The sequence below is a fragment of the Triturus cristatus genome, chromosome 6, assembly GCF_964204655.1.
Source record: "Triturus cristatus chromosome 6, aTriCri1.1, whole genome shotgun sequence".
Classification (NCBI taxonomy): Eukaryota; Metazoa; Chordata; class Amphibia; order Caudata; family Salamandridae; genus Triturus; species Triturus cristatus.
Window position 1 is genome coordinate 952,148,872 of NC_140589.1, and position 17,864 is coordinate 952,166,735.

Consider the following 17,864-nt stretch of genomic DNA (forward strand, 5'->3'; position numbering starts at 1 on the left):
GGGGCTGCAGGGCCCCCTGCTTCCTCATACCATGGGGATGCATGCAAGGGGGCAAATGGTGTGCCACCCTGTTTGCATGGACACCCAGTTCCTGCACAGCATGGACTTTACAGTCTATGGCATTCAGAAACTTGCTTTGATGTTCCCATTGTGGTGCCTTTCTAATCTGTTGGGCTGCCAGCATTCGACTTTGGCGGTGGAGTGCCTATCTGCTCCCACACCGCCAAAGTAGTAATCAGCCCCTTAATCTATACCATCATGAGTTTCTCCTTCAACATCCTGTGCTTTGCATTAAAGCAATCATTACAGTACTTTGCACTTGAGTATTTCATCTACACTCTTAGCCTGCCAATACATCACACTCTGCTGGATATGAGAACTAAGCTTTGGAAGGAAACCGATCACTATCACAGACGCAGGACTTTACAGTCTATGGCATTCAGAAACTTGCTTTGATGTTCCCATTGTGGTGCCTTTCTAATCTGGTGGGCTGCCAGCATTCGACTTTGGCGGTGTGGGGCGGTGGAGTGCCAATCTACTCCCACACCGCCAAAGTAGTAATCAGTCCCTTAATCTATACCATCATGAGGTTCTCCTTCAACACCCTGTGCTTTGCATTAAAGCAATCATTACAGTACTTTGCACTTGAGTATTTCATCTACACTCTTAGCCTGCCAATACATCACACTCTGCTGGATATGAGAACTAAGCTTTGGAAGGAAACCGATCACTAACACAGACGCAAATATGCTAATACCTTCTTTTGTCATATCTTTGACTCCACTATATATATATCTGCATCAGCCTCTTGAAATATGCATGAAATGATTTTTTTAGGGTCCTGAGTAACCCTCATGATTTTGGACAAATTCATCTCTTTTACAAGAACCTGTTATAGCAAATGTGCAATCACTTTCTTGTACTTTCCTATAACAACCAGAGCGGAACAATTATGAGGAATCAATCTTAGAAGCTTTTCTGATGACCATGTTACAGCCACTTTATACTTAATTAACAGAGAACATAAGATGAGTCAGCATGACTCATAATGGAGACCTTAGTCGGGACTCAAAGCATTGCACAATGCGAAAGAAGCATGTATAGAATACAGAAAGAAGTGCCAACATCATTACTTTCAAGAGATTGTCAAGATCTAGGTCTTTTGATTTTCTGCTATACCAAAAGACCTTAAATGGGCTGCCATCTTCAGACTGTCAATGCACACCATGTTACTCTACTACTACAGAACGGAAGAGATGCCACCATTTTGAAATCACCAGTATCAGTTTGTTTGTTGCCAACTCTGCCCTTATCAACTTATAAAATATTAGATTCTCTGCCCTCTGATTCAGACTTATATCACTGCTGTCTAAATTATCAAAGAAGCCTCAGATGCCATCATTCTACATCAATCTTGTCCGTCTTCTCATGAAGTATGAGAACCCATTAGTGGTTCCACGTTTTGATCTGTTCAGCCATTATGCTCTCTCTGCCTGCCACTCGCTATTAGAAATGGGTTGTGTAGTGATTTGAGCATAAAATAATTCCTGGGGAGGTTTTACTCTTGTTGGCTTTTTCTTTCTCTACTAATATGTGCCTTTCCATCCTTTACTGTGCACCTAAAGTTGACTTTGCTTCCTCGCTTCACAGTAGGAACAATGTCAACAATTACCTCCGTTTAATCCTAATGCCTTTCTTGAGTTTGCTTTCGTATGTACCCACCTTTCTACATGTCTTGGTTGCTCCATACAGTCTGTGTGTGCCTATTAGAGCCACACAGAGCACCGCAACTGTTCCTTTCTGCTCCGCTGCTGCCACTCCTCCCTTTAAGAATTTGCCCACAAAAGACTTGCACACGCAACATGGGACTGGATGAATGTGGCTAATGGAAAATGATGCCCAGCCTTATGATACAGACACAACCTTTTAGTGGGTAGAGTCAGCATGTTTGTAATTTATTCACTAGTTCCCTCTTAGTTCTCCCACCAGACCAACTTTCAGTTAAACTAAACACATGACAAATGTAAGGCAGAAGATAAATAAGAGGATGGTTACTTATGTAGGCACACACTGAACGTCGCTAGAACCCTTATGTAACTGGTAGTCAGAAAAGGAAGGAACTGGGTGAATCATAACATACTTTTAGTTCTGTCCAAACGTTTGCAAGGGGAATGAGCCCACACATATGGGATAGGAACACCTTTATGAATCTAAAATCAGCTTTTTTAGACACCTTAAATATTCAGAACCACTTTGGTATCTAAATAAATTAGAAGTTAAAGAAAACATCAATGCATAGAAATCACAAATCTTTTTGTCATGGTTTTCTTTCACTTATTTTTAAGTGACAAAGTATAACTGGGTAAAAGTTAATTATGTGGAGCCCACCGACACCTTCCACTTTCAAACAGAAACAACAAAATATGGTTTCCTACCATATGTGGGTAAGATGTACATGTTCAGTGGCAACATGAGAAGCATAAGAGATCCTAAAGCAATGAAGGGAATCTCATATCCAAAAGTCTGGTACAAAAATCCGCCAATGGGAGGGCCCAAGACAAGGCCCAGTCCAGTAAAAATTTCCAGTGTTCCCTGAAAGGCGAAACAAATAAAGTTTCTTCGTTGTTGAAATACTTAAATTAACTGTGTAAGTCACTGAAGGTAGATATTGATCAGCACAGAAGTCAAAAGGAGAATATATGTTTCAGTTGAGCACAATGAATAATTTAATTTGTTTGCATTTATTTATGTATTTAAATCAAATAATCCATCAAGTAAAACAGTCACAAAATATGCACAACACTCTGCTTGGTACTGATTTCAAATTCATACACTACACAAGAATAAAATCATGTCAATATAATAATTATATAAAAAATATTCCTCTAATGGGCCATGCCTACTCTAGGAATTCATGACCAGATGTAGTAAGAACGGGGCCAGTAAATTGTGAACCGCCTTTTACTGAATCTATTCTGTTTTTGCAAACCAACCTAAGTTCTGATAGGTTGGCTAGCAAAAACCAGATTCATAGTGGGCCACAAATCAACCTACTCATGAATATTAATGCAGTAGTTTGCAAAGTGCGACCCACTATGAATCACTGCCTGCTGGGTAGGCACACCATGTTTTTGACTGCTTTTAAATAACGCAATCATTTGTGTTTTTTTTAAACACATTCTGTTTTCCTTAAAGAAAAACTAGATGCTTAAAAAAAAAAGAAATGTTCAACATGTTTTAATGCTAGACAGTGGTCATCACTGCCTACTTAAAAAAAAAAAATCTTAGCATTCACAAAAGGGAAGGAGTACCTTGGGGACCCCTTCTCGCTTACGAATGTCTTACCACTACATTTCTGTAGTCAGTAAAATATTAAAGATTTGCGACCAGAATTTGGTCGCTAAACATGAATACATCCCACTCCAAATATCACCTGGGATGTGGAAGGACACCCTACACACCTTCAAAATACTGATTCGGACTTTGGTTGCAAATTCAAATTGCAATTTGTGGTTTGTACATCAAAAAGTCCTTTTTAGGTCTCGCCTGACCCAGCGCATGCGCTGGTCTGGCGAGACTTATTGAGAGGGCTCCAAAAAGTGCTACCTGGCCAGCCTAGAGCTACAGTGCATGCGCGCGGGCGCGCGCGCCGGGCTTTACTGCGATTAATTTCACTTTCGCGGCCGCTTGGCATAGCCAATAGGTCTCGCTTTTGGGACCTTATAAGTATTTAGTTATGCAACTGTTGCATGGCTAAACACTTATAAGGTCCCAAAGGCGAGACCTATTGGCTATGCCAATGCTTATTTGGGTTGCAAACAGGTGACTGATTAAAGGATTCGTACATCTGGATGCTAGAAACTGAAAAAACTAATATCTGTTTTACATGTTTTCTTGTTGATTCTGCAATGTCTTTTTACCAGATCTCTGAATACTGTTTGACCAATTTATAGCAAACACTGTCTTTATAAGAATCTCCAATCTAAATTTAAAATAAAGTGCTCTTGTGCTAACTGATTTAATTAGTCCAAAAAATCCTAAAACTTAGGATCACATTTAAATACTAAAAAAAAATCAGTTAGGCTCCCACCATTCTCTAATCACTATATACAAGAAAGGGCTTGCCAATACCTAGCCTTTATCATTTTCAGGTCATTTCTGGGTGTCATTGCAGGGTTCTCCCAGTAATCATGCAAACCAAGTTTTCACATATGAAATTGAAGACAACTCCAGAGCAGCCAGCGCTGTATGGGTCAAGTTCTTCTAATATCCAGAAATGTGTCCAATAAATTAAAAGCATGGGAGATTGATTTTAATGCAAGATCAAGTCGTATAAGGATCGTGGGAGCACTTTAGGATACATTCAGTAAGGCTTTAGTCAATTTATTTTCAAGTTTGACTAGCATTTCACTTTACAACAGCCCCTTAAGTCAGGCTCATACAGGGCTACACATCCTGCTTTAGCCATATACATTTCTATTCTATGAAATATAGGATAATTAGGGGGTATTTTACAAGTGTAAATAAGGCAGCCATTCTGTAATCCGAGATAAACGTACTTTTTGTGATTTCTGGTAACCGGTTATTATATTAGGGTCCAACAGGCAAATGCCCAAATAATCTAATTCATGCGCTCTCTATAGGAAAGTCATTGGTAAAAATCAAACCTTTAAACAAATTATGCAGGTTGAAAACCATAATTTTATATTTGAAGGCATTAATTTCAAGCCTGTATTCTGAACAAAACATATAAATCTCTAAAACGCATTATGTTTTGGACAACAAGAGTATCATCTGTAAATAAAAGAGCATGGACCTTATTTCAGGCAATATACAGAGAATATTTTTTACAATCTAACTGAAAATTAACATAATCATTTATGTGTAACAAAAAAAAAGTGTTGGATCAAGTACAGACCCCTCTCTATTAATCTCAATTCATCTCAATTTTCTCATTTCATTTGCCGTGTACACCCCAAAGGAATTGACCATAATTATCTGTATGCTACTGAATAATGAAAGAACCAAGGGGGAACTCCCTGATTCTGTAATAGTTTCCATAGTTTTCCCAGCAGTACTAGGCCAAATGCCACCTTCAGTTCAACAAAGGCCACACAGAGATGACCGGTGGTTAAATCGTCAGTCTTCCGTCTGACCAGAAAGTAATGAAAGACCTGTTCTATTTTACTGATCAATGACTTAAAACCCGCCTGAATATGAGAAAGTATTTGATTTTCTTCCATCTACAAATTCAGCTAATCCCAAATCTGTTTGTAGAATACTTTTTGTGTAAATAATCACTTAATTGTATTGGGCAATACTTCCTAGGTGGCTATGAGACCCCACTTAGTGAATAGGAATGATTTCTGCGCCCAGCAATGTGCCAGGGTTCGAAGCTCCTGATGTTTTTGACAAACTTTGAATCCTTTTATAGGTTGCCGTAGATTTTATTATTCTAGTTTATTCCCCAGTCTTAAATGCAGAAATCAACTGGTTTGCCGGCTCTATACTAAGGGCCCGATTACGACTTTTGGTGACTTTTGGCAGCACGGTGGCACAGCAGTGCCAGAGGTCACCGCCGCCTGCCTGCCAGATTATGACTTTTTAGTAGTCTCGATGGTGGGCGGGCGGCATTGCGGTCCCCGGGTGGTGCCTCTTTTAAAGGCCGGAGTGCCTTTGTAAAATGCACTGCAATGGGACCGCACTTCAAGGATCCTGCATGGCATGGACTTGAAAGTCCATGCCGTGCAGGAACCTATATGCATGCACACAGGGGGGCACATATTATGCCCCCTTGTGCATACACATGTGGTTGAGGCACAGGAGGGGCCTGTAGGGCCCCCTTTGTTTCCTCCCCTCGAAGGTTTACATTGAGGAAGACCCTCCATGTAAACCAAGGAGGAGAGGAAACTCGTAATATTCTTGGCGGACGCACCATGCATATTGCGGCCTCTTGACTGCCGCTCCAACGCCAGGGAAGAAAACGAGTTACTTACCTGTAACTACAGTTATCCAGTATTGGTATCTTTCATAAATTCACATGCCTGAATCATTCCCCGTCGCCGAGGCGGGAGTCCCACAGTTAATACAAAAGTAGTGCCAAAAATAATAGTACTAGTAGGCCCCAAAGAAAAGGCCTAAGGCCTAGATCTTAGCAGCCTATCTACATCATTATGCCAAAAGAACCAAAAAATTGGTACCAACCAATCAGCACCCTCTAGAACACTCTCAGCAGAGCCAGTTCTCCTCAGATTTTCCTTAGCACAAGTGGGAAGTAAGTGTCCCAAAACATAGAGAACTGACTCTACGGGGAGGAGGGTGGGTGCATGTGAATCTATGAAAGATGCCAATACTGGATAACTGTAGTTACAGGTAAGTAACTTGTTTTCTTACCCAGTATTGGGGTATCTTTCATAGATTCACATGCCTGAATCAGAGTAGCAAGCAGTATACCAAGTATACAGTCGTTTGCGGACGGTGGGAGACTAGTGCTGATACACCCCCAATTGCATCCACAACTTGTTAACAAAAGGTATAATAAACCAAACCTTATAATTCAAAAACATGTAACATACGCAAGGAAATGAATCATGCATTGTAACAACATTCTTTGTCAGAAATGTCATATCATAGAAATGTCATTGTCAGGAAAAAATGCAGACATATATAGCATTTGAAAAACAGAAAACGGTACCTGAAACTGACCTCAAAGAAAAAGATGGCGTAGGACAGCTTGTCCGACAGCTGCATCGTCTTGATGCGTAGATTGAAGGCAGTAATGTCTCGTGAACATGTGGACATTCTTCCATGTCGCAGCACGACAGATATTTTCAAGAGTCGCCCCAGCAAACAACGCTGTAGGCGCTGCTACCGTTCTTGTGGAGTGGGCCTTGGCTTTCCTTAGCAATGGCCTGTGAGCTTTGTCATGGCAGAAATGGATTGTAGATGATATCCATCCGGCAATTGTGGTTTTTGTGACAGCAGTTCCCAGAGTAGTTTGGCCATAAGCCACGAACAACTGGTCAGATTTTCTAATGCTCTTTGTTTTTTGAAGGTAGAATTTTAAACATCTTTTATTATCAAGAGAATGTAAGGCTCTTTCCGCTGGTGTAGATAGATTTGGAAAGAAAGTCCTTAATTTTACAGGTTCATTGAGGTGAAACTGTGACGGTATTTTAGGTATGAATGTAGGATTAGTTCGGAGGGTCACGTAGTCCTGAGTGAAGTGTAGAAACGGTTCCTTTATAGTGAAGGCCTGAATCTCACTCACTCTTCTAGCGGACGTTAGAGCCAGAAGTACGGCAACCTTCCAGGTGAGGAATTTGAGTTCAGCCTTGTGGATAGGCTCAAATAGGTGTTTCATTAGTTGCATTAAGACAGTGTTGAGTTCCCACTCCGGTGGAGGAAGCCTTATCGGAGGAAACGCTCGTAAAAGTCCTTTCATGAATTATTTGATCAAAGAGGACGAACATAGAGAAGGAAGTTGAGCACCCTTTCTGAATCTGGAAAGTGCGGCTAAATGGACTTTGACTGATGAGAAAGTGAGCTCAGACCATGCCAGATGTAACAAATAAGGAAGGATCTGTTCCGCAGGAGCTTTCACAGGGTGAACATTGTTAGCTTCGCACCAACAGAAAAATCGCTTCCATTTTAGACGGTAAGTCTTAATTGTGCTGTGAGCCCGCGATTTTGTCAATATGTCACGACAGTCCTGAGGGATGTTAAGGTCCTTGAATTCTAAGAAATCAGGAGCCATGCGTGTAAATGTAGACTGAGGGTCCGGGTGAAGCACCTGACCTTTGATCCTCGACAGCATTGTGGGTGTCGGAAGAAGACGGATCGGCTGGTCCTGGGATAATAACAGAAGCTCTTGGAATCAGTACTGGCGACTGGGTGCAATCAGGATGAGATGGCAGCCCTCCAATTTCATCTTGCGTATTACTCTCGGGATTAGAGGTATCGGGGGAAAAGCGTAAGCACAAATCCCTGACCATCGCATGGACAGGGCATTCCCCCTTGATCCCTGTTGACTGTATCTGCTGGCCTAATATCGGCATTTTTTGTTGTCCTTTGTTGCGAACAAATCCAGTGCTGGCTTAGCCCAAGCTCGGAACACCCTGAGCACTTGAGTCCGCTCTAGCTCCCATTCGTGGCAGTCCGATTGGGACCTGCTGAGCGTGTCCGTTAGGGTATTGTGGAGACCTCTGACATGTTCTGCTCTGAGGGTTATGTTGTGGAGTGTGACCCATTCCCACAACTCCTGAGCCTCTCTTGACAAAGTTGCTAATCTTGTCCCTCCTTGCTTGTTCACGTAAAACATGCTGGTGGTATTGTCGGTCTGAACCAGTACCGATGAACCTGCAATCCTAGGAAGGAAAGCTTGCAGGGACAGGAAAATTGCTCGCAATTCCAGGCTGTTGATATGTTGTTTCTTGCACTCTGGAGACCACTTTTCCTGTATCTGTAAATCTTGGAGATGACACCCCCCATCCTTCCATGGAGGCATCCGTAGTGAGAACAAAATCTGGAGTATCCTGTATGAAAGTGAGTCCTTCTGCTAAGTTGGGCATTTGTGACCACCAATGCAGAGCGTTTTTCATGCGTGGTGTGACTCTGAGGATGTCGTCGAAGGAACCCACGGCCTGCTGCCACTGAAGGTGTATCTCATCCTGTAGAGGTCTCATTCGGAGTCTTGCAAAAGGGACGAGATTTATTGCGGAAGGGCACATCCCCAGGAGTGACGCAAACATGAGGACAGAAACTGACTTTCTACTGGAAATCAGAATTGCCAGCTTTTGAAGACGAACCTGCTGTTCGTGAGATAAGAATGCCCTGCACTGGACGGTATCCAGCAGAGCTCCTAGAAATGGAAGGACCTGCATCGGGCGTAACTGAGATTTGCTCCTGTTCACAGTTAGCCCCAGAGAGTTGAAAAGATGAAGAGAGGTTGTCGCAGCAATCTTGACTGCTCTTTCCGAAGGACCCTTGATTAACCAATCGTCCAAATACGGGAATACTTGGATTCCCTGGGATCTTAACGCTGCTGCTACAGGAGCTAGGCACTTTGTAAAGATCGTTGGAGTCGATTTTAGTCCAAACGGGAGCACTTTGAACTGATAATGGGCACCAGCCACAGAGAAGCAAAGATATTTGCGATGCTTTGGATGTATTGAGATGTGGAAGTAAGCGTCTTCCATATCCAGAGAAGCCAGAAAATCTCCCTCGTTGAGACAACCTAGAATTTCTGCAAGTGTGACCATGCGAAATCCTTGCTTTTTGAGGAATCTGTTCAGGTTGCAAAGGTTTAGAATCGGGCGCCATTCCCCCGATTTCTTTTTCATAAGAAAAAAATCGGGAATAGAAACCCATCCCTTTCTGATGTGATGGAACCTTCTCGATTGCATTCTTGAGTGGCATCGTTAAAGCTTCTTTGAATAATAAGTGAAGACAAGGGGGAGGGGGTCCCTTGGGCGGAGTGATGGATGGCTTGGTGACAAATTCTAAGGTATGACCGTTGTTCACCAGGTCTAGAACCCATTGGTCCGATGTAATTTCTTGCCACTTGTCCACAAATGCTGAAATTTTCAAGCCCACAGAGAGGGGAATAGGAGTGGAAGGCGCCCTGCAGAGATCACTGCTTTCTGTTGGCGTCCCGACCTTAATTTTGCAATCCTTTTTCTTCCGCCCTGACAAGAGAAACCAGACGTGTTGGATTGCCTGTATGAAGATTGATAAGTTTGTCTATATTGGGGCTGGTATTGTCTATTCTACTGGTTTTGGTATCCTCTTCTAGAGGAAAACCCACGCCCTCTTGCACCTCTGAAGGCTCCGCGTTTGTACTGCAAAGAACCCAAGGATCTTGCCGTATCAGTTTTTATTGCTTGGAGAGCTTCGTCGATGTGTTTTCCAAACAACGATTCGCCATCATAGGCCATATCCAATATTTTTGTCTGGACTTCAGGTCTGAAAGTGGTGGCCATAAGCCAACCCTGGCGTCTGAGTACTGCTGCACCAGCCAGCTGGCGAAAATTTGTATTCACAATGTCTAGTGCGCAATCTATGGTTTCGGATGCAGCGCGCTCTCCCTCTAATAGAATTTTTCTTGCTTCCTGTCTCTTGTCTTCCGGAATGAACTCAATAAGTCCAGCCATCTCTGACCACATTTGGCGGTCATAACGCCCTATTATTGCTAGGGAGTTAGCTGCTCTGATGGAGGCAGCTGCCATTGTTGAAATCTTCTTGCCGATCAAATCAAGACGACGCCCTTCCTTGTCCGGCGGTGTAGTAATGGTTGTTGCCGGGTTCTTAGATCTTTGTTTGGCAGCCTGGGAAATGAACGAATCTGGTCGAGGATGGCCAATGAGACAGGATGGACTATTGGCCGGAGCACGGTATTTCTTGTCTATCCGTGGAATCACCGCTGGCACAGATGCAGGAGTTTTCATGATTTTGACCCCTTCTTTCCAGATGTAATCAAAAATGGGGACAGCTCTTGTGATCTTTCTAGATTCCTCATTAAAATCATGTAGGAAGCATTCAGATTGCTCAACCGTAACAGGCAAGTGAAATCTAGCAGCAGCTTGCTGCATTAGATTATGAAATCCCTCTATATCCTCTGGGGGCGAATCAGATGGTAGAGGAGTCGGTGGCGAAGGCATAGGGATAATATAAGAATCCCAAGGATCTGCCGGAATGGTCTCTGGAAGTTCACCCTCTTCAAATTCCTCTTCAGAGGACGTGTCCTGACCCTGATGCGGGTCATGAGGAGGGTCTAGAAGCGAGGCGTTGGAACAGGAGCGTCAGGTGAAGGCAAAGGATCCGGAACCGGCCCAAGTGGTGGTGGAACCTACGGAATGACTTGCTGTGGGGGAAAACGCTGTCTGTAATCTGCTAGCATGGCTTGCAGGTCTTGTATCAGAGTTGGAGGCAGATGTGACATCTCACTCTGGCGAGGTAGTCAATGGTAAACTCTGTGATGCGGGTCGACAATGTCTTCTTGATAATATTGTTCCTGATAATTCTCCTCCTCTTCATCATCGTCATTCTGACATTTGATGTGTAGTTCAGAAGGATGATGAGCTATTTCAAATGGTCCTCCGTCCTCTTCATCGTCGTAATCATGATCCTCATCCTGCACATATGTTTCCAGGAGATGTGAGGGAGTAAGCGGTGAAATATCGCTATATTCATGTCTCTGAAATGTTTTCAGCTGAAAACTAGAGGAAACAGAATAGAATGAGTAGGAGCTATAAGCAATGCAGGTGCCACAGACGGAACAGATAAATCCCCAGTCGATGGAATTGTCGTCGACGGGCTCTCCGTTGATGGCTTCGTCGTCGACGGGCTCTTAGTCTTCGTCATCTACGGGCTCGACGTCGACGGAATCATCGTCGACGGGCTCGACGTCGATGGCTCGATGTCGACGGGATCTTCCACGACGGGCTCGACGTCGAAGGGGCCTTCGTCGATGGGACCCTCGTCGACGGGCTTGACGTCGACAGGACCTTCGTCGATGGGACGTTCGTCGACGGGGTATTAACCAGCTGTACGATGGAGGCTTCGTCGACAGTAACGTCGTCAATATGGATTTCGACGTTGACTTCGTTGACGAGGTCTTCGTCGACGATCCCTCAATGACGGGTTTCTTTTTACAGGATAGTAATCCTCGTCGACAGTATAGGAGAGGTGATAAAAAACGTCGTCGACACAGTCTCCGTCGATGAAGGAGCGGAAGAAGTGACAGAAATAGTCGACGAAGGAGGGAAAGCCAGAGATTTTGAAGACGGCTTTTTAGAGTCCTTGAGAGCAGAGTCCTGAGGAGAGTGCGCTGACCCAGAGGAAATGAGAGGAGTCCTCTGAGAAGGGCCAGAAGTAGAGTGGGAAGATTTATGGCGTTTTTTCCCCTCGCTTGAAGAGCTGTCATGAGACCTAGCTCTCTTGCTGGAAGTTGAGGCTCTATCATCCTCTTGAGCCGAAGAGGATTTAAGCCATAACATTTAAGCCATAACAGCACTCTCGTCTCCCTATCCCTAAGAGTCTTAGTAGGGAAGGTCCGGCAAATTTTGCAATCTTTTGCCTCATGTTTAGGGTAGAGGCAGTAGATGCAGTCCATATGCTGGTCATCAACATGGACTCTCTTCTTGGCACAGGTTCAGCAGGACTTGAACAAGGCTTTCTTGTCAGACATCATGGAATATAGTAGAAACTGAGTGGAAGTCAGGGAGACTCCCTTCCACATGACGTGCGGTGAAAATCTGAGGAGAACTGGCTCTGCTGAGAGTGTTCTAGAGGGTGCTGATGGCTGATTGGTTGGTACCAATTTTTTGGTTCTTTTGGCATAATGATGTAGATAGGCTGCTAAGATCTAGGCCTTAGGCCTTTTCTTTGGGGCCTACTACTACTATTAATTTTGGCACTACTTTTGTATTTACCGTGAGACTCCCACCTCGGCGACAGGGAATGATTCAGGCATGTGAATCTATGAAAGATACCCCAATACTGGATAACGGTGGTTCCCTGGCAGCGCCAGTGGTCCCAGGGCAGTCTGATCACCCAACTCTTAATGGGGCAGTTGGACAGCCAGTGCTGCGGTGGCTAGATCCTACACTGCCACGCCACCATGAGTCAGGCAGTCCTTGGACCGCAAGCTGCCTTCTTCGAAGAAAAAATTGAGAACTCCTCTAACTCCTCAAAGGAGCTGTTTAAAATAGTAAAATCCCTTTCCACAATCGACTCAAGCACTATCTTTCCCCAGTGCTCAAAAGAGAGATGCAACGAGCTAGCTTCGTTCTTCAAGAGCAAGGTGGAAAACATTTATAACTCATTACCCCACAACATAAGCCTGACATCAACATCCACCGAAGCCTCGAACATCGCCCGTGAACCTCCCAAGAACGCAGAACAGTCACCGATAGCACCTCCATCTGCTCTACTCACTTTCCCCAAACTGAGTGAGGAACAGGTCGGTTTCCTGCTACAGAAAATAAAATCAGGATCACCTCTAGACCTGGCGCCCCCACACATTCTTGATCAAGGGGGTAAAGGTGTCCAAACTCAAATTTCCCACATCATTTCCCTCTCTCTCGAAAGTGGCATAGTACCCAAAGAGTGGAAACATGCCAATGTAAAACCCCTACTAAAGAAACTCCAACTCGACCTCACCTCCCTGGCGAATTACCGCCCGATCTCACGGTTACTCATTTTGCGCAAGATCGCGGAGAAACACTTGAATAACACTATCTCTCAATTTTTGGAAGACAATAGTATCATTCACCAGACACAGATGGGATTTCGGCCAAAACACAGCACAGAATCTGCCTTACTTGTTGTTATTGAGAAACTAAAAGTATCTTAGACCAGGGAAGAGCTGCCGCAATCATGCTTCTGGATCTAAGCGCAGCATTCGATACGGTAGACCATGCTGTACTGGTCAATAGGCTCAAGGGTATTGAAATCAGAGGCACAGCCAATAAATGGTTGGCCTTCTTCTTGAACAGTCGATCTTTCCAATGCATGGAGGCCGGAATCTTCTCAGACCCCTATTCAGCTCCATGGGGGGTTCCTCAGGGATCTTCCCTGAGCCCGACCCTCTTTAATATATACCCGAGCCCACTAGCTCATATAGTACAGGAGTTCGGTCTCTCCATTGTGTCATACGCCGATGACACACAACTAGTGGTCTCAATCTCTCACTCCATCAACTCAGACCACAGGCAACTAGCCCCCTGCCTGGAAAAAAAAATCGGCTCTTGGATGGCCGACTGTACCCTTAAGCTAAATGGGGAAAAAACCGAGCTCATGATCCTGGGCAGCAATTTCAGCCCACGCTCGGAGATCCCCTGGCCTGCAAAATGAGGGTCCCCCCTCCACCCAAAACCAAAAATTAAAAATCTAGGGATGTGGCTGGACCATAACCTAACTATGGAGACCCAAACTAAAAAACTGGCGATGGAGACCCAAACTAAAAAACTGGCGAACATCTGTTTTGGGATGCCTCGAATGAGTCGGAAAATACTGAGCCTGCTCCCCGAAAACTCAAGGAGGACAGTGGTTCAAGCCCTAGTGGTGTCAAGGGTTGACTACGGTAACTCCTTATACCTGGGCTCCCCCAAATATGTTACAGACAGACTACAAGTAGTACAAAATGCAGCGGCCCGACTGCTCCTGAAGATACCTATGCGTCAGTCAGTAAAAGCTTCCCTTAGGGAACTATACTGGCTCTCGGTCATTGCCAGGATCAAATTCAAGTCCCTCTGTTTGGCCCACAGTGCCATGCACGGGAAAGGCCCCGCGCTGGTACGAGATCTGATCTCCCAGTACTCTCCACGCTGCCAGTTCAGATCAGGATCAAAGTTTCTGATGTACACCTTCAGAATCAAGAGATCTAGATGAGGTGGAAGGTCATTTAAACACTTGGTCCCCAAGCTATGGAACAGTATGGACCCTGAGCTGCGGTTAATCGAGAATGAAACAACCTTCAATAAGAGACTAAAAAACTTGGCTGTTCCCCTAAATACCTGCAGACTCTCTCTCCATCTTGTTTCATACTAGCGCAGGGATGCCTAAGGGTAGCCATGCGCTCTACAAATCCCTAAACCTAAACCTAATCCGCCAGACTCGTAATAGGGCCCTAAGTGTTGTACAAACCATGGTTTTGCTTTTTGATAGCTGGACGAAATACCCTAAGCTGTAATCTTTTATGACATTCCATTATTTCAACACTTTTAGGCTCAACAGAAGCATATACTGATAAAGCCAAAGAGCTACATAAATTTCATAAATGACATTCTCCGAGGAGATAATATCAGCCCACTTAACATTTTTCCTGTCATTGGATACTATAAGAGAATTAGGGTTTCTGGTTTTCTGTTAAAACCGATTACACAGCATCAAAGGAAAATATTTGCTTTTCTGTAGAAAACGGAAACCACTGATTTTGCTGCCCTTTTTCCAGTTTGATGCCCTCTGGTGTCAAACAATATAAATGCAAACCCTCCCACTAAGCCCTATTGTATGATAGATGCTCCCACTATAACTGGCTTGGGCCATGCTAAGCAACTTAATATGCCCTTCTAGACATTTGCTAAGTCCCTGGACCCCTAAAAGCTACTTCAGCTCCTGTTCTGAGGGAATTTCTAACATCATATGGTTTCAGCTTACTGTTTTACTGCATGTTGCTGCATATTGGTCAGCAGGTTTGCAGCTGAACTCTCAGCAGTGTCTCTAGACCAGAGCAGGTTTGTTTTCTGTAAGTTGAGGTAAGAGGATTGTGGCAACAAAGATAATAGTGCACACTGGACAGAATACAAAGGTAAAGTGCCTTGAGTAACTGTCACAACTGATCACAGACCTGGCACTAACAAATGTAAAAACAAACATGCTTAATAAAAATCAATGCTTAGTGGTCCTCAAATAAACCCAAAATCCATCAGACATGGCCCAACAATGTCAAATAAATGTAATTCCTGCTGTGAACTGTACAAGCAAATGACCCAAGAAATCCTGTAGGTGATTCATCTTCTTTACTACTTTAGCAGTTTCTTCTTGCAGCAAGACAGTTTGATGTGACCAAAGTCACTGTAGCTAACAATATGAATATAATAATTCTGCAGAAAGTTTCTACATTATGACCAGGTAGGAGATGAATATGCCTAAATCATTCAACACACACACACACTTTTTTATTGAAAAATCCAAAGGTTAAAGTAGGGTTATACTTAGGTGAAATGTTCAGTAACAACATAGCGTAACGTTTTAAAATCTAAAAATTACAGAAATTACTCCAGGTGCAGTTTTCACAAGTAACTATAACTCATGCCCTATGGTATCTATAACCCGTGCTCTGCCATGCAGTTTACTCATCAATAATTTCACTGTAAATGTTGCAGAGATATTACCAATGATGTCATAGAAGAAACCACGACTGATGTAATATGTGGGGTAATTAGCAGTGCATGGCGAGGGCACAAGTTATAGTTACCTATATATTGGTACCCAATCCCCCAAACCATATATATTTTGAAGAGGAGGAGGGCCATATGAATTTTAAAGAGAAGAAGGGCCACGTGGCCCCTCTCCCCGAGCCTCATTAGGCCCTGAGGACCCCATCCCCCAGGGCCTTATTCATTTTAAAGAGGAGGTAACAGTGTGGCCCCCAACCCCGAGCCTTATTTGGCCCTGGGGACCCCATCCTCCAGGACCATTTTTTAAATTGAACTGAAGGGAGCTGTGTGCCCCCCCCCCCCCTTCCCAAGACTTGTTAGGACTGGGGAACTCCATCCCCCAGGGCCATTATTTTTAAATTGAAAAGGCGGGGGCCACGTGACCCCCCTCCCAGAGCATTGTTAGGCCCAGGGGACCCCATGGCCATTTATTTTAATAAATTGGGAGGGGGGCAGAGTGGCCCCTCTTCCCGAGCCTTGTTAGGCCCAGCGCACCCCAACCCCGGGGAAATTTATTTTCATTAATGGGAAGGGGGGTGAATGGTCCCTTTCCCAGAGCCTTGCTAGGCCCTGGGGACCCCATCCCTCAGGGTCATTAAAAAGAATTAATGGGAGGGGGGCAGTATGGCTCCCCTCCCCAACTCGCTATCAGCCCCAGGGATCCCATCCCCCAAGGCCCTCATTTTTCTTTAAGTGGGTGCTCTGGTGCCCACGGCAGTCACCATATATTAGTTGGGTGCTGGGGGGCCACAAGACCCCCACGGCCAAAGCTGGCTCACCAGATGCATCGGGAGCCAGCGTTGCTACTGCTGCTCACCCACAGGCGAGAGCAATGTTTTTAACTATTGCAAATCAAAAGTCTGCTCCCAGCCGGCATGAGCATTTTCAAAGCTCCCACTGGCTGGGAGGAGACTTTGTGTTTGCTCCTGCTAGGCAAGAGTTTTGAAAATGCTCATTCCAAGCGGGAGTAAGCACTGGTTTCCTTGCCTGCACCGGTGCAGTGAGGGAAACTGCTATGTCCCATGGGTGGCTTCCCCGAGTCATACTGGCCCCAGGGGAGGGGGTCCCCAAGGCCTTTAATGGTTCAGGGAGGGGGATTGCACAGCCCACCTCCCTTTCGCTTAGTTTTGCCGCCTCGGGGATGGGGTTCCTGGGGCCCTTAGAAGCTTTGGGAAGGGGGGGGCGGTGTAGACCCCCCCCCTTAAATTAATGCTGAGCAGCAGAGATGGGGTCCCTGGGGCCGAAAGTGGCCTGGAGAGGGGGCAGTGTGCCCCCTTCAACCTCAAAAACACATCGGGGGATGTGGTCCCCGGGGCTGAAAACAGCCCAGTGATGGGGAGCTGCGTGGCTCCCTCCACCTAGAAAGGACACCGCAGATGAGGGGCCTTAGGCCGAAATTGGTCAGAGGAGGGGGGCCATGTGTGCTCCTCTCCCCCTAAAAATAAAGCCCTCCTCCCTTTCCCGGGCCCTGGCCTACCCCGAGGGTTTTAAAAAACCAAGCGCAGGATCAGGGTATTCCTACCATGCTCACTTGTGTTTTTTTAGGACTTTGGACTGAGTCCCAGGTCCTTAGATGGCTGCCACCACTATCTATTTGAGGTGGTGGCAGCCAATTAGATCTCTGCTTGAGATCTGTCGGGATCCGTGGAGGCTCTGCGTTCCTAGATATACAATGTTTTTTAGCATTAATTGCTCAAGAATGACATAACGGATTTACACCATATTACAAAAAGCAATCTTTCTGGACCTAGATCAACCTTTCTGACAAATTTCGTGAAAATCCATTCAGCAGTTTAGGCTGTAACTGTGTCTAAAGTTCCTTAGGGAAAATTAAGGGGAATCATTTTTTTGGACCCCAAAACGTTCCATGCGCACACTAGTCAAAAAGTAGGGGCGCCCGCAACCAAACTCCTCCGCCTGATG

At 44.8% G+C, this 17,864-nt stretch overlaps 1 protein-coding gene across 2 annotated transcripts in view; it reads right to left on the reverse strand.

Annotated features, from left to right (window-relative positions):
- The window catches only part of SLC18B1 (solute carrier family 18 member B1), a 671,163-nt gene that overhangs the window by 446,655 nt on the left and 206,644 nt on the right, over positions 1-17,864 (reverse strand). For both annotated transcript variants that reach the window (XM_085611645.1, XM_085611646.1), the window contains exon 6: positions 2,436-2,592. In XM_085611645.1, the coding sequence (XP_085467771.1) occupies positions 2,436-2,592 (157 nt within the window). The remainder of the gene's footprint in view (positions 1-2,435; positions 2,593-17,864) is intronic.